Genomic DNA, 17,387 nt, shown 5'->3' with positions numbered 1-17,387 from the left:
AGCGGCCATGCTGAGCGGGCGGGGCCGGCGCGCGCAGTGACGCGCGGGGCGGGCGGGGCGCGGTCGGCGGCGGAAGATGGCGCGGTGCGGGTGCGGGGCCGGGCTGTGCTGCTGCTGCTGCTGCGGCGAGCGGGAGAGCCGCACTCCCGAGGAGCTGGTACGGCCGCCGCCCCGCCCTGCCCTGCCCTCCCCCAGCCGCCCCCTCACCACCCCCCGGGACTCGTGCGTGCTGGCGGAGCCCCTTCACCCCTGCTCCCGGCCCGGCCCCACCCGGCTCTGGGCAGCGCCTGAGGGTGGGGCGGGCGGGCAGCGGTGCTGGAGTGTGGGCCCCGCGCCTCAGGGCCCGCTGTCGCCACCTCAGGGTGCTGCTCCTGGCCCAGTCTGTGATCCGATGCTCGTCCCGGCGGCACAGCCCGTTCCCGCCCGCTTTGCTGCCGGGCCTGGTGCTTCCCCGCCAGTGCCGGAGCCCCGCGCTGTCCGCTGTCCCTACCCCGGCCCGCATTCTTTGTCTGGGCCTCGCATCCCAGCGCCTGGAGCCGCTGCCCCTCGCAGCTCTAAGGGGGAGTGGTCCTGGCAGCGGCTCTCTCTGGCTCTAGCACTGCAGAGTGCTCTCTGCAGAATTGTTGTCCTGTGCTCCCCTGTACCCCGTTGCTGTGAAGGGATGTGGGTTTAGGAGTTTGCTCTCCGGAGCTCCTGTATAGAAACGATGTGTGTTCTGGCTGAGGGACAAGCTGTAAGGTAAGACCCTTTAGCGTTACCACAAAGTAAGTGGTGATCTGGTAATCCACGCTCTCAATTTATAAGCAACAATGGTATAGGGCTTCTGCAATTTTGGCTTTGCTACCAGTGTTCATGAACAGCTGTAGATACGTTCGTTCCCTTCATGGTTTTCCTTTCCTGCATTTGTTTTGCAGACGATCCTAGGAGAAACTCATGAAGAGGAGGATGAGATCCTTCCACGAAAAGACTATGAGGTGGGGAATTAACTAATCTGATATTAATGTGATAAGAACTGCAGATGGGTTTTGATCTGTTTGAGTTTATAATGGGGCAGATACTCAGTGTGGATCATTTGGTTGCGTTGACATCAGCAGAAATACCGAGAGTTGCTGTGCTTGCAAAGAACTGTTCCTCATCTTTGTATGTTTCTGGGATAAAGCTCTGTGAGTAGGTTGAATGTTTCCTCTCAAGTCAGACTCTTGATGAGAAAATTCATTTTCAGAGGCTGGTGCATTTTCCCACTTCTTCAGTGTGAGATTTATAGGCTCTGGTGGCCTTGTTTCTTCTGGTGACTATAGAAAGTATCTGAAGATACATGGTCACAGTTGCCTTTCTGCTGTCTGTGTTGTCATGATGGCTCACAGCAGATCTTCCCATATATCAGATTCTGCTGCTTACAGGAGGCTTTTGCTTTTTGCATCACTGTCTGGTGGCCCTGAAGTTTTTAGGACAGTTGCTGTCAGTATGGGTGTCACCAGCCCAGCCTGTTACAGCTTGGCTTGAAAAGGTGAAGATGTGGATAGAACTAGTGGAGTAATGTGAGTGGGAAACTCTTGCTGTTAACTCCTTGCTGTGACAAACTGAAGAATTGATATGGTTCATCTGCACAGGAGTTCCTAGCTAATGTTCCTGTTCCAGTGAGAGGATGAATATAAAGATCCAGTGTTATCCCCTGCACTGTCAAAGTGGAGACACATAAAGTCTAAAACTTTAGAAGTCACTGTACAATGTGACTTCTCTAATATATAAAGATGTATAAATCAGTTGTGCTTCTGTTTGTTCCACTGTCTCTCTCAGCTTGAGCAGTGAAATTGTTCTTTCACTTTGTGATCTTAAAGGTCTGACTGATCTAAATATTTAAATTGTTTCCAGGAGTATTTTCTCCTACTGTTCTTTGCAGAATCTGCTGTGGGGGTAGAAATGACTTCTGTAGTCTTTAACAAGATCTTCCAGACGTAATTTTTTTCACAACCTGTTGCAGCTGATTCTCCTAAATTGACCTTTTTGCATTTCAGAGCTTGGATTATGATCGCTGTATCAATGACCCGTACTTGGAAATTTTGGAAAGCATGGACAACAAGGTAAGACCTTGTTCTTTTATAAACTAAAACTGTGGAAATTGTCCAGAGAAACTGTGGATTGGAAGTGTTCAAAACCTTTTTGTATGTGGCTTTGACCAGCCTGGAAGGAGAAGGTGTGGCTGGGGGGTGGAATGAGATGAGCTTTAAGGTCCCTTCCAACCCAGATCATTCTGTGATTCTGTGCACTGCAGGAAATTTTATGGAAATCTTTTTCTTATTTATGACTGAAATTCTACATGTTCTCCTGGTTTCTCTATTAGCAAAAAAAAAAAAAATAGTGGCAGATTATAGCTGCCAGCATCTCTTGTGATCCTCAGGTTTAAAGTGAGCAAGATGTTGAGTCTTTCAGTTTCCTGGTTTCAATTTGCTGTTGTCACAACACAGTCTTCTGTTGATTTATCCTTCTGGCTGTGGAGCCTAAACCCACCTTCCAGAAAATCCCTGTTTCTGTGTTGCTTTTATTTTACTTGTTGCTTTTATTTACTTTTCTTTTTTTCATCCTCTTTCCAAACAGAAAGCCCAGAGGTACGAAGCAGTGAAGTGGGTGCTGGTTTTTGCTATTGGAGTCTGTACAGGACTGGTAAGGATCATGCTGCTTGGGGAGTGATGGAAATTCAGGAGACTAAGCAGGAATCATTTAGAAGCCAATGGCTGAGGAGTAAAGTTGAGAGGAACCATTCTCTTTCATGGTGATAGAGCTTAGTAGATGGAGTTGTCTTTTGGGAATTACAGCATGTTGTTATGGACTACTTTTCAGGAAGCCTTTTTTTTCTTTCAGAACTTGCTGGGTTTTCTTTGTTAAGTAGTCTGGCAAATCCTTTAATTTTGCCTACAGGAAAACTTGTCCAAAGCAAACAACTTAGTAAAAAAGGATGACAGTTTATGGCTGAACTGTGAAAATCAGCTCAGCTGATTGTATAGCTCAATTAAATACCAGTTTTCTTCTGTACCCTTAAGTATGTTTGAGGGTGTGAAAAATGGTGCCAGATTAGTACTGTAATGGGTACTAATCAGGTGCAGAAGTGCATCTCTTCAGGAATAATGCTAGAATGCATCTGTCCCAGTGAGAGAGAGGAAGAAATCTGACTTTTAAAGCCACTTTACTCTAAATGATGCCTTTGTCTTCTTCATTTTCTGTTCTCCCCTGTGTACATATATCTGGTAGGACTAACTACAGGGTAGTCTTCATTTGTATGTAGAAATTACTGATGGCAATTCTGTCTTCTTTTTCCCAGGTGGGCCTGTTTGTAGATTTCTTCGTGAGGCTCTTTACCCAGCTCAAGTTTCAGGTGGTACAAAGCTGTATCTTTTACCTTGGACCTTGCTAGACTCAAGTGACCTTTTCTTTTCTGTTCCCATGTTTTGCTCAGAACAGCTGACTTTCACAATTTTGCCATTGGGCTTGCTGTTCATAATTAAGCAAGTTTTCAACTTGCTTATGTAATTCAGCCCTTGAAACCAAGAAATGTTTCCAGTGTCAGGTACATAAGCAGAGACTGAAAGAATGAGTGGTTTCCCTTCTTCCTAATTCAGTGTTGAGCTTTGAAAAGGAAGCCTGGCTTCCTGACAGGTTGTGTTAGCTGCTCTGGCTGGATTAGGAAGCACAGACTTGGCTCTTGAGGCAGTGGGAGGCTCGGGTAGTACCAAGTGATTGTGTGTTGGTGTGGGGAATGTTGTTTTCCTTGACCATCCCTGCAGCGGTGGAGGAGTGCACTGAGAAAGGCTGCCTTGCACTGTCCTTGTTGGAGCTGCTGGGGTTCAACCTGACCTTTGTTTTTCTTGCCAGTCTTCTGGTCCTGATCCAAGTAAGCCTTCAGTCCATTGCTGCTCCTTACACAACCTTGCTTTCCTCTCACACAGCTCCTTGATATGAAATATCCTTGCTAGAAACACTTTCTGCCCCAAAGCATCAAATTACCTTCACAGTGCTAGGTGATTTAGCTAAGCAGGATCTCTTGGTCCCTTGCTCTCTGATGAGAAGTTGTTGGTCAGGTATGAAGTCAGTGCACCATAGTGTCAGAGTTTCTTTCCTGCAGCCTGTAGCAGCTGGGTCAGGAATTCCTGAAATCAAGTGCTACCTCAATGGAGTGAAGGTTCCCGGGGTTGTGCGTCTGCGGACAGTGGTGTGCAAAGCTACAGGAGTGCTCTTCAGTGTGGCAGGAGGTAAGGAGGGCTCTGCTGTGTTGAACTTGTTGGGTGAAGGAGTCACTGAAGGGGAAAAAAATGTTTTCTCTGTTGATATAGGGCACAGAAGGCCCTGCCTTTCCAGTAAAATCATTTTGGTGATTTGGAGCAGAGTCATGAGCTCTGAGTGCATTTAGAGAGTAGAGAATAAACAGAAGGATCAGGACTATCAGGGAAACAAGTGATTTTCTCAGTGGGCTAGTCACATGTGACTCTTTGGGGCAGAATCCAAGAGAGAGACCTGAGAATGTTCCAGGACACATTGTCAGGAGCAGCCTGAGGGTAGAAGAGCAGAATAACCTGGAGAGTTCAGAGTCCTTGTAACAGTTGTTTTTCAGTTATTTCACCCACTTGGAGTGCAGAATTTGTGGAATCTTTGCAAACATTGGGGTTGTTGAGTGAGCAGGAGGTCAGCACCTCCCTGTGAGGAGCTGCAGGCTTGGCACAGAGAGATGTGCCATGGCATGGGAGTGCTGAGCTGATCTCTTCTGGCTTTGTCAGCAAGGGAGGGTGGCAGTGGGGAAAGTGCATTCCCTCAAGAAGCTCTGTTTTTCCAGGTCTTTTTGTCGGGAAGGAGGGTCCCATGATTCACAGTGGTGCTGTTGTGGGTGCTGGCTTGCCACAGGTTAGTGCTGGCCTGAGCCACGGTCCTGGTCACGCCACTGTTTTGTAAGAGTAAGTTCCCATCTCCCGTGTTTCTAAATCTTTACTTTGTTTGTAGTTCCAGAGCATCTCTTTGAGGAAGATCCAATTTAACTTTCCCTATTTCTGCAGTGACAGGTACTGTACCCAGGATGTGGAGGAGGGGAGAGGAGGATGACTGAGCTGACTTCCTTGGGAGAAGGGTGGTGGGCTGGGGTGAACCAGTCAGTTGTTTTATCAGAGTCCTGCAGTTTCATTCTGCAGCAAGGCAGCACCAGGGTGTCACTCTTCCAAGCTGCTCTGGTCTTCCTGTTCATAGATGTTCTCTTGTGCTGCTCAGCACATCTCTACCCATTTCAAATCTTTAATGTGGGTGGTTGAAGGCTCACCCCTTATGATTAGGATATACTACAGAGAAGGCTACTTCTCCTGAATGTGAACAAGTTCTTGCCCTTTTGCTTCTGTAATTCTTTCAAGTGATGCTGGAGTCCATGGTTTGGGATGGTTCCTCACATACTGGGCAGTTGTGTAGTACCAGAATTCTGTGTTTGTGCTCTACAGAAAGAGCACAATGCTGCAGCTTCATGAACAAATGGTGGTGTCTGCCATGGCCAGCTTTGCTCCTACCTCTCATTCCTGTATCCCTGGGATATTCCATAAATGGGGATGATCAAGAGATCAGAACCTATGCATCTCCAGAGCTCTAATTTGCTAAACTGAGGTTGTTTTTCTCTTCATTTCAGGGATAAAAGAGATTTTGTATCTGCTGGAGCAGCTGCAGGGGTTGCAGCTGCTTTTGGAGCCCCAATTGGAGGCACTCTTTTTAGTTTGGAAGAAGGTTCCTCCTTCTGGAACCAGGGACTTACATGGAAAGTGGTGAGTGGTGATTCTGACTCTTTCTGTGTGTCTCTTCCTTGGAAAGAGGGCTCCCCTTGGTAGAGCTTGTCCACGAGGGCATTCTGATTATCCTGCCTCTTCCTGAGCTGTCTTGGCAGGAGGGAGGTTGCTTGCTCTATCAATGTTCCAGAACTACTACAGACCAAGGGCAGAGATGAGCCCTGATACCTGATTTGGTATTATCTGGAACTGTGGGACAGCTCTAGGCAGCAGATTTAGTGTACCTGGGAGAGTGGGATTTTGTGCCTGGGCTCTCTGCAGTCTGATCCCTTCCACAGTCAGTTCCTTTGCCCAGGCATAGGTCTCAAGGAAGAGCTGACTGTGCCAGTCTTAATCCTGGGAAACTTTGCTTCCCTCCCCCCCACTCCTTTTTTTTTTTTTTTTTTTTTATTCCACAGCTTTTCTGTTCCATGGCTGCCACTTTCACCTTGAATTTTTTCCGCTCTGGGATTCAGTTTGGAAGCTGGGGGTCTTTCCAGCTCCCTGGGCTCCTGAACTTTGGGGAGTTTAAGGTAAGAGATTTACTGTTATTTCCCCACTCTCCAGTCTCTTGTTAGTCCTGTGCTTCTATCTGTTAGTTTGGAGTTGATACCCTCAGACAGAATTGTCACCCTTTGATTTTAGCTACTCAAAATCAAGAGGTGTAGAGACAGAACTGTTGGTAGGAAATTGCAGCAACTACTGTAATGCTTTTTTGTACACTCTCCTGCACAGTGCTCTGAGTCTGATAAGAAATGCCACCTCTGGACAGCTGTGGACCTGGGCTTCTTCATTCTGATGGGGATTGTAGGAGGCCTCCTTGGAGCCACCTTTAACTGCCTGAACAAGAGGCTTGCCAAGTACCGCATGCGCAACGTGCACCCCAAGCCAAAGCTGGTCAGGTATGTGTGCTCTCTCCAGTTTGTACAGGGATCTCTGCTCCCAAAGCAAAAGCATCACTCTAGAACACCCTTTGAGTAGGATTGGAGCAAATCTCAGACTGGTTGTTTTAAAAATCACTTAATGAATCCTGCATAGAACTTAAAAGTGAACACCAGAAAGCAAATGTTACAGTCCCTGTAATTTTTTGATGACTTTAGTGGTACAGAGAGAATTGCAATCCCTCTTATAAGGGCAGTGGAGGGAGCTCTTTATCATAAAAGCTGAACAAACCAGAGCTTTGTCTCCATGCAGGATTTTTTTGTGGCCTTGTCCAGACTGATGTGGATGAAGTAGCCTATCTCACTTTTTGACATCATATTGGTTAATTAAATTCACAATATGTGTGTTGTTTAGAGAGGGAACTTCTGTGTTATTCTGAAAGTAGCTGTTGGTTTGCTCTGGACAGCTCCTAAACACAAAGCCCAGGTTTAAAGGGAAAAATAAGTGTATTTCAGCAGTTAGAAAAGAGATTGAGAGACTGTGCATCACCCTGCCCAGTCCTATCTATCCTTTTATCCTGTAAGGATGTACAGAACATTGTTTCCATGTGAACAGCCTCATTACTGAACCCTGGGGCTTTTCATGTGTGACTGCTGTGTGTTCTCTGGGCAGAAATACCTTCTTTTTGGGGCAACCAGTTAAAAAGGGGAGCTCAGGCAATCTCTGGGAACCAAGTCAAAATTCAGCTTGATTTCCAGTGTCTCTTGTTCTGATGCTAAGCTACGGTGACTGCTGCTTCTTGGAGCCTTATCAAAGTCATCTGCAGAGCTGGGACTAGGTTACAGTGCTGAGTGTGGCTTCAGTGCATGGTTTGTGTTGTGTCTTTCAGAGTCTTGGAGAGCTTGCTTGTGTCGTTGACCACCACTGTCATGGTCTTTGTGGCCTCCATGGTTCTGGGGGAATGCCGGCAGATATCTTCCAGCAGGCACGGTGGCAATGACACCCTGAGCCTGCAGGTGAGGGTGAATATGTGAATATTATATTCCCTGTCATGTTTTTCACCCTGCAGAGAAGCACAGGCATGCAGTGAGCTTTTGACAGCAGGCAGTGCATAACAGAACTGCAGTGAGAGCCCATGGAGGGTTGCAGGAGCTTAGGGTAATAATGAAACCTACATTGTGCTTTTGTACAAACAACTCAGGCTCTGAGTCAAGGAGCCCATTGATGTTGTTGGCCCCATCTCTGCTATTGATGTTTGGTTTGAACTTCCAAAGCATGGCTGTCCTGGGGTGAAGACAATGGCTAACAGTAACAGAAGTGTTATTTCCATTCTCTCCAAAGGCTAATGTAGGAGACAGTGAATTTTAATCCTTTGTGTCTTTTGTGTTCTGCATTAGGATATATCAGAGGATGTAAATTCAAGCATCAAAACTTTTTTCTGCCCAAATGAAACGTACAATGACATGGCCACGCTCTTCTTCAACCCTCAGGAGTCAGCTATCCTGCAGCTCTTCCACCAGGATGGTAAGTAGTTACAAGACTGCCTCGTCCCATGCTTTAGCTTCATCTTAGCTGGAACAGCACCACAAGGCTAGCAGCATCTTCAGGCCTTCATGGCTCTGGTGGACTGCTAGTAAAACTGGTGAAAGTCTCTTTGATGGGAAGAAAAACCTGTTTTTCCTCTCTTTTCACTTACTCATTGTCTGCACGTGTGTTTGGACTGGGAGACTCAGTAGCTGTTGTGAGATGAGCCTGCTGTGAGCTATGGGGTGGATGATGCAAGACTATCTTGGACAGACATGTGCCCCTTTCTTTAGTCATGATTCTTCTTGTGTTGCAGGTACTTTCAGCCCAGTCACCCTATCCCTGTTCTTCCTTCTCTATTTCTTACTCTCCTGCTGGACATATGGGATCTCTGTGCCCAGTGGTCTGTTTGTACCATCACTGCTTTGTGGGGCTGCCTTCGGACGCCTGGTCGCCAACCTCCTCAAAAGGTGCATCAAGTGTGCGTGTGAGGGACATGCTGCAGGTGCACCATGAGCTCTCAGGCAGGTTTTTCTAATCTGAGGGCTCTGTGCTTTGCTCTAGTTACATTGGTCTGGATCACATCTACTCAGGAACCTTTGCACTGATTGGGGCAGCAGCATTCCTGGGAGGAGTGGTCCGCATGACCATCAGCCTGACTGTCATCCTCATTGAGTCCACCAATGAGATCACCTATGGGCTCCCCATCATGATCACCCTCATGGTGAGTGCAGCACCCTAGCTCTGGCTTTTTGCAGACTGCTTGAACGTGTGCTGGCCATGAATCTTTGTTACTTTCAGGGCTCTCATAAGCCAAGGGGCCTTGCACTTGGAACAGCAGCTCAGTAGACCTCGTGTTTGCTATGCAGGTAGCCAAGTGGACAGGAGACTTTTTCAACAAAGGCATCTATGACATCCACGTCAACTTGCGAGGAGTGCCTCTTCTGGAGTGGGAAACCGGCATGGAAATGGATAAGTAAGGCTGCTCCTCTTGGCCAGGCTGTGGGTGGCAGTTTGTGGTGGGGATTCTTGCTCAGAAATGCATTAATGCAGGGGAATGATGCCTCATCTTCAACCAACCTGGTTGCTCTGAGGAGCAGCTGTGAGGGCTGCTGTGAAAGGAGTTGTGCACCAGGGCCTGCAGCAGGAAAGAGACACTGAAGCCCTTTCTGAGGGGGTGGATGGGTGGAAATCTGCAGGGTGGATTTGGGAAGTTCAGCAAGAGCTTTGTGAAAACATTCCATTGGACTTTGCTTCTTGTGGAATGTCATCTTCCCACCTGTTGTCTCTTCCTAGTAGTGTTTAGAAACTTCATTGTAAGTTAGAACATTCTGCCTTTACTCTAGTGCATCACTGATACAATGTTATGTTATAAAAAAAAAAATTAAAAAATCAGGTGTACCATCACTGCTGATACCACAGTGGAAGTGAGCACACAGGTAAAAGGAGCTAGCAGAACTTAACTGCTGCAGACTCCTTCAGGATCTCGTTCAGGGCCTAGTTTGTTCATCACCAGCCTTCTGTCACTGGTGTTATTCATGCAGCAATCTTGAATTTCAGGCTACAAGCCAGTGACATCATGGAGCCCAACCTGACGTACGTGTACCCACACACCCGGATCCAGTCCCTTGTCAGCATCCTGCGCACCACTGTGCACCATGCCTTCCCTGTGGTGACAGAGAACCGGGGCAACGAGAGGGAGTTCATGAAGGGAAATCAACTGATAAGTAACAACATCAAATTCAAGGTAAAAGCTTGCTTGTTTGACAGGTTGAAGAGTAGAGAGCTTTGTTTCACATTCAGAATGGTCTTGCTTTAGCTATTTAAGCTTTTGGGCAGAATTTGGGTCAGAGATAAGCACCTACTGCAGTAGAACATTTTTAAGAATGTCATTTCATTCCATTGTGTGGGTGATGGTAGAGATGAAAGAGTGGGCTGCATTCCCAGAGGGAAAAATTAAGAAGAAAAACGAATCTGTTTAGCATAGACATGGAAACATTTGGATTTGTTACTGAATTGCACAGTCCTATTCTTGCAAGTCCTGCAGCAGCAGTGGCTAATGAACACGTTATGTGGTGGCACAAAGCTATGACTAGTAGTTCATAGTCACTCTTGGATAACTGTTGACTTGCTTAGTGAGTATCTCAAAATTGTTTGTCGTATCCAGAAATCCAGCATCCTCACCCGAGCTGGGGAGCAGCGCAAGCGTAGCCAGTCCATGAAGTCCTACCCTTCGAGTGAGCTGCGTAACATGTGTGACGAGCACATAGCAACAGAGGAGCCTCCTGAGAAAGAGGATCTGCTGCAACAGATGCTGGAGAGAAGGTGAGTCCTGGTAGGCACCAGTGTAGGAAAGCAGGGGTTTTCCATATGTTGAGATGTGTTGTAAAGAATGTTTCGTATGTCAGTGGGAGCAGTGCTGGTATCCATGTTTTAGAAGTTATTTGTCAGGTCTGAGGAGCCAGTGCTGTGTCTCACACCTGTGACCAAGTCCCAGGCAAGAGGGTTATGTCCAGCTTCTTGCATTTACTTCAACACTTATACAGACATATTTCCTTGAGAGGATGAAGTACCTGGGAAGATTTCTGTAGAAATCAATGTCCTCTTATCTGCAAAGATGTGAGAGCTCTGGAAAGCTCACTTATCCCAGCTGGTGCCATGATCCTGATCCCACCTTTCTGGTAACTGGACTGAGTCACCAGGCTTGTGTTGCTGTTACTTCCAAGTAGAAGCCCAGTCTAGTGAATAATTTTCTACATCAGTGATTGTGACTTTCATGAATGGCATCCTGACCCTAATATTTTGCCAGATGCTTCAGCTTTTATTAGAATCTGAGTAATTTGGCACTGAAAATTGCTTTAAAGCAAGTGATTTGTAATTGAGTTGGGAGACTGTCCCATTCTGCTGCTCTGACCACATAATGGCTCTTGACCTCTCTCCCCTGTATTTTCTTTTTGTGAAGTCTTGCTTGTCCCTAGCAAGAGTCCCTGAAATACTCAGGAGAAGGTTGCAAAGAGCTGAAACAGCTGCTCTTTTGGGAGCTGGGGCGTGTGAACCTTGTAACCCATGGTGTTAAATCCATCACAGATACACTCCTTACCCCAATCTGTACCCTGACCAGTCTCCCAGTGAGGAGTGGACCATGGAGGAACGCTTCAGACCCTTGACCTTCATGGCTTGATCTTGCGCTCGCAGCTGGTCACCCTCCTTGACCGGGGGGTTTGCTACTCTGAGAGCCAGTCGGTGAGTCTGACACATCCCTGACACATCCCTGCCTTCTCAGGAGCTTGGGAACAATGTTCACAGGCTGCCAAAAAGAATATATCTATTTTTACACTTTAAGGAATGCATGTGTGTTTTTAAAGTTGCAGACGGGTAATGTGAATTCTCCCTTGCAGCACTTAGAGTAAAGGAAGTTGAAAATATCCCCAGGAAAAGGATAGCCACTGTTAAAAAAGTAATCCAACAGACCTGTTTGTTGCATAGAGCTATGGAGAATATATGATATGAATATATGACATAAAGATCTGCAGAACTGGAGAACAGAGGGCAGACAGTAAATGCAAACAGAGCATCCAGCAGTACATACTTTCTATTTTACTGCTGTGGGTTGAGGTCCTAGCAGAAAGATGTCAGCTGTGTCACTGAGATCAGGCCCAGCTCCCCCAAGGCTGGTTTCCTGCTGCCCTCAATGCTGAGTGTAGATTTGTCAGAGGCTCTCTCAGCTAAAGGCCTGCATAGATTTGGGTAACAGCACCTCTGCAGAAGGTGGGTGTGGGAGGAGATCTGGGGAGCCATTAGGAGGCATGGTTTGCTGTGCTGCACAGCCCCTGTGCTGTCTGGAATGGTGACACGGGTTCAGTGGGATTTCTTTGGATTGCAGAGTGCAAGTCAGCCTCGTCTGTCCCACGCAGAGATGTTGGAGGATTATCCCCACTACCCAGATATCCATGATCTGGACCTCACATTGCTGAACCCTCGCATGATAGTGGTAAGAGATGCACTGCAGTGTGACAGTCCCTCCTCAGATATATTCACAACTCTCCAAAGCTTTTAAAAAACATTGAGGGCATGTTTTAATACACTCTTTGGTGCAGTGACCAAACATCCTGTGCTCCTCAAGCACTCAGCCTTCTCTGCATGTGGAAATCCCCTGCTATGAGGTGTCCATTGGTGCTTTACTTCTAGGATAAGGTGTTGCCTGTCCAGTTTAACTTCTCAACAAACCAAACCAAAAGAATGTCATATTTGTGCAGAAATAGAAGATGACCACAGTCAAATACTCTGTCCAGGCATCAGTGCCATGGAGGACTTGCAGGAGTTGCATGTTAGTAATTCCCAGAGACATTGAAAATGCCTCTTGTAAATAACATGATTGCTTTTCTTTCTTAGGATGTCACCCCATACATGAACCCATCACCCTTTACTGTCTCTCCAAATACTCATGTGTCACAAGTCTTCAACCTGTTCAGGACAATGGGACTCAGGCATTTACCAGTTGTGAATGCAGTTGGAGAGGTGAGTCCTTGTCTTGGCTTAGCTGAGCAAGGAAGCCACAGTGTTTGTGCAACATTTTCCATCTTTGGGACAGTTAAGATCTCTTTTAACATCAAACAGAAAGGTTTTAAAGAGATCAGAACAGGATTTTTTTAGGGCTCTGAATGCTTGATTACTGTGACTTTGTTGGCATCTTTTGTGTCCTACCTGTTTCCCCTTCACCTGCAAAGAGCAGGACATGCATCTCTCCTGTCTCAGGTGTGCATCCTGTAGAAGCTGTCCCACTTTTCTATCTGTTGAGAGGCCCTGAGCTCATCAGAGGCCACTAATTTGCCTTTCCTTTCACAGCTTTATTCAAGGCTAAGAGCAAAATTTCCTGTCTGTCGGGGCAAGAGGTTTTTCTGTTGTATTCTATTTCTGCTCACAGGAGCAGCAAAGCAAAGGAGAGTTTAAATGGTCTGTGCTTGACTCATTGTCCCTTTGCCATCTACAGTGCTCAGAAACAGTCAGTAGATGTCAGCAGCCTCCTGTAACCACTATGAGAAACTGTTTCCCCTAAGCCTGACCTGGTCTGTGTGGGGCAGCACTGCTTTTTCTGCCTCAGGGTTCCCATAGTTACTCTGCAGGGCCTGTGAGTTGCAAATGAGATGTTAACTTACTCCATTTTAGTCCAAGATGCTCTTGTGGTACTAGAGAACAGCCTGGTTCTGAACTGTTTCCATGTGTAAAACAGAGAGGTGTTTCACCAGCTGAAATGCATGGTTTGACTTTATCCACAGCAGGCTGGGAGAGGGTCCCTCTTGTGTCCTGCCACTGTACCTTAGCTAGTCTTGACCATTCCTCTGTTTTGGTCTCTAGAGCTTCCTTGAATGTATGTGACAAGAGCTATCTGAAGTCATGCCATGTGGAGCACCAGAAATGTCTTGAATGAGGCCCTAAAGGACAGCTTTGTTCTTTCCAATTGCAGTTTTTACTTCCTGAAGGATTTTACATCCTTATGCTGTCTGACATGGAAAGGATTTCCCTTCCTAGGCAGAGGGTCCTACTGGTGCCAGGCACCACAGCAATGGTTGAGCTGTTTGTTTGGGTGTTGTTGTTTGGTTGGGTGTAGTTAAATCAGCATTCTTGCCTGAAGAGTAAGTGTTGGTAGAGGGAGGAACGTTGTCTCTGTGAATTTCAACTTGAACCTGCTCTAACTCAGCATTGGTCAAGAACTGCTCTCAGGTTTCCTCTTTTTGGGTTGTTGAAAAGAATGACCACTTTATTATGGATGTCTTTCAGTGGCACGTCTGTGATACAAACTTGTATCTTTTCTTCTTCTTTCCTTCCTGTCTAAGGTTGTTGGGATAATCACTCGGCACAACCTGACCCACGAATTCCTGCAGGCAAGACTGAGGCAGCACTATCAGACCATTTGATGCCCTGCCCCTCTGTCAGTGTGGTTCCTCCCTCTCCAAGCTGGCACACATGCTCGCATCCTGCTTGGACCACACGAGGCCCAAGACCTCCCGTTTGGCTTCTCACGTGCATATCAAGCCTGGGGAACTGGAAAACATTTTGCTAGCCAGAGAATTAGAGGAGCTGCCTGAGCCCAGAGCTGTAGATTGGCCTCAGGCACTTGGTTTGACAACTCTTGATCCAGGTGTTTCCTTCCCCTGCCCCCCAGTTATCTCTTTCCATCAGATGTTGTCCTGACACTGTGTGTTCTGACATTTTATTTTGGGGTTTTTTGAAGAGTTGGAAAAAAGAGCCATTTCCCTCCACTGTGTCCTGGGCAAAGAACTGCAGTGTCCTTCCCTTCCTCCTGTGTGACTCCCTTTTCTTCTTCCTCCCTTGTTCCTGCAACTGTTGCCTTATTTGTGTGAGAAGGGAGTTACTGTCACCACTGAGAGGAGATACTGAAGTTTGCAGATATCAGCTGCTCTAGAGGATGGTTTCTTGCAAAAGCAGTTTTAAAAAATCCAGCGTTTTGGAAATGTACCTGTCTTTGCAAATGTTCCCCTTTGCCCATATTTTTTCACTCTGGCTTCATTTGTTCTTAATTTCTCTCCTTCTTTCATGGGGAAATGTTTCTGCTGTGATGTTTTTGATAGCAGATGACTTTTGAGAGCAGCTCAAAATGGTTACACTTCAGTTACTGTTTGGGTTTATAAATATTTAATACATTTACGAACATCTCAGAAAAAGGAGATCTCTTCCCTGTTAGCTGTTGCTGTTATCTCCCTGTAAGAGGCTCTTCTATGATGCTTGGTGCCACTTCACTTTGACATTCCTGCATTTCTTGGCATTTGTAGGCACTTTGTCCCTGCACTGCTCAAACAGTGAGAGCCTGGGGCACCTTTCCAGCTGGAGTCAGAGACCAGGGAACTCCACATCCTGAGAGCATGGAGAAGTGTTGCTTTGTGGAAGCAAATAGAATTGAGAAAAGCTGTCTCTGGGCTTGGTTGAATTATCTCTGTGTCATGAGAGGAGTTGCTGTAGTTCCAGGCTGCCATAGGGAGGGCTAATTGGTGCTGGTGACTAAGGCAGGATCTCTTGCAGGTGATAAGTGGGGCTGTCTGTGCTCTGAAAATGCTTGGGATAATGTTTGCAACAATCTGTAAGGGTAAAACCAGCCCTCAGGAGCCAGTTGCAGCCAGTTCAGTGCTTTAGCAGGTACCATCCTGGCCAGCACCTGTACTGTTCCAGCAGGCACCTGCCCTGCTGAGTTCCCTGTGCAGATAACCCTCAGTGGGAAGCCAGTGCTGTGCCTCAGGGACTGCAGAGCTGATTGGCTTGATAAAGCACAGAGCATTCTCTCAGCCAGGATACATGGGGAATGTATTCCAGAAAAGCTCCTACACAGCCTCTGAGCTCTGCACTTAACCTGTTGTCTGCCATAAGCTGGGAATTGGGACAGAAGGCAGACTCTGTTGATTTTCTGTATTTCCTTAGAGCATAGGAGTTGGCATCAGGTACTACCCTTGATTTGTGATTCTTTCCCTGTAAGTAGAGTGAGGATGTTTGTTCTGTCTGGATAGTCTCTGCAGGTGTTGTCTGAAGTGTTCCCTGAGCTCTGGTCTTACACTGAGCTGTCCCAGCAAACTTCCAGCACCCATTTGCACTCCCTGAAGCTGGGCTGTAGGTTTGAAATATGCTTATGTTAGGCTACCTTTCATTCAAAGGATTTGTGCTCCTGGGTAATTATAAATCACAGGAATCCTGGTTTTGTGAGATTTCAGATCACTTAGGTGGAACTGGCAATCCTGTACTGTTAGAACACCTATCAAGAATGTTCTGTGTCTCCCCATGACAAATGTTTCTCCTCTTGATCATGTGGAGTGAGTGTGTGTGGAAGGGAAGGTTCCTTCTCTTCCTGCACATGAGTAAGGCTCTCCTTAGGTTGTTTGCCTTGAGCTGGTCCTGTTTTATTCCTGTGCACAAGTGCCAGGGTGTTTTGCTGCAGGATGTCTTTGTCATTGCTGCTGAGACTGGAGTTGGGCAATCCAGACAAATCAGGCTGGAGAATCTTCCCAAGGTTTTTCTGGGCACCAGGTGCTTCCCCATGAGAAGGCACTTTGCCTTCAACCTGTTGGCAGCACTGTCTGCTCTGCCTGGGCATCTTATTCAAATGTTTCAGCTGAAAAACACCCTTTCATTCTCTCAGTAATGACATTTTCAATGAGGATGGTGGATGACCCTGTCAGCTGCTTTAAAGGGAATTCTCAGTGTGCAATTATTGTTCTGTAGCCTGCAGAAAAGGAATTATAAGTTCACCTGACATTTGGAGATGCAGTATTTCCCTTCTGATGAGGACTGATGCCAAGGTGTTTGTGTTGAATCAGTCTTCTCACACTTCAGTTACTTAAATCCTTTCTTACAACACACTTACTGCTTCTACCCTGGCTCTAGTTGCTAAGTGATTTACTAAGAAACTTATTCTAACATAGGTGCCAGGAACATTTTAACAGAGCAACACTAAGGGAAAAATAACCCAGAACTGGGTTAGTTCTGATGGCAAGGTTAGGGGGTCAGTCTGGGGCCTTCCTCCTTGCCTTGTGGCTTCCTGTGCAGTGTTAATTATGCAGTTTTGAATTATTAATTACTGTGAACCATTCCAATGGTATCAACTTACCTTTCCATTTGGTTTTTTTTGCACTGTTTTTTGTTATGAAATGATGTAAGCTAATTCCATGGTGTGTGTATATAAACTGTATTTTTTTTATAATTTGTATGAATATATTTTTATTTGAACAATGGCACTTGGGAAGTATTCATGTAGCTGTAACGTGTCTGAGAGTAAAATGTTTGTGTGTCTCCTTCAGCACTTTCAAGGCCTTTTGATGTTTCTAGCATTGTTTTATTTTTGCCCTTTATGATAATAAAACGAGTAGAACATGGCAACATCCAAGAGCATGATTTGAGGTAGTTGAGTCGTTGCTATTTATGAGCTGTCTGGATCTCACAGTTTGTACAGAAGGTGCTCTTAGACTGGGCAGAGAGGAATGGCTGTGATCCCTTAGCTTGTGACCACTGCAGTTCCACACTCTCACCACAGCTGTTTCAAAGGAGGGAATTGCCATGTTTGACAAGGAGCTAAATTGTGCACATTGTGCTGCTTCTCTTACCTGGAACTCACCAGTAAGTTAATGAAAGAGGTTAAAGCTACAGTGTGTCACCTCTTGTTTTACACTTGGCTTCTCCAGGGTATGAAGGATCTTA

The 17,387-nt window shown here is 46.3% G+C and overlaps 1 protein-coding gene across 1 annotated transcript; it reads left to right on the top strand.

Moving 5' to 3' along the window:
- Positions 1-73: 73 nt before the first annotated feature.
- CLCN6 (chloride voltage-gated channel 6) lies at positions 74-17,084 on the top strand. The gene is given in 24 exon segments (XM_036396126.1): positions 74-157; positions 915-974; positions 2,016-2,081; positions 2,596-2,661; positions 3,317-3,383; positions 3,780-3,886; positions 4,118-4,244; positions 4,823-4,890; positions 4,987-5,045; positions 5,651-5,783; positions 6,203-6,316; positions 6,519-6,685; positions 7,555-7,681; positions 8,063-8,189; positions 8,506-8,659; positions 8,754-8,913; positions 9,059-9,165; positions 9,750-9,936; positions 10,357-10,514; positions 11,277-11,356; positions 11,359-11,432; positions 12,073-12,180; positions 12,582-12,707; positions 14,024-17,084. Coding segments are annotated over 24 exon segments (2,604 nt in total). The 5' UTR covers positions 74-76; the 3' UTR covers positions 14,105-17,084.
- Positions 17,085-17,387: the final 303 nt, after the last annotated feature.

This window comes from Molothrus ater, chromosome 23 (genome assembly GCF_012460135.2).
Source record: "Molothrus ater isolate BHLD 08-10-18 breed brown headed cowbird chromosome 23, BPBGC_Mater_1.1, whole genome shotgun sequence".
NCBI classification, from domain to species: domain Eukaryota; kingdom Metazoa; phylum Chordata; class Aves; order Passeriformes; family Icteridae; genus Molothrus; species Molothrus ater.
The sequence above is the reverse complement of the archived record's forward strand: the minus strand, read 5'-3'. Positions and strand labels throughout refer to the sequence as shown.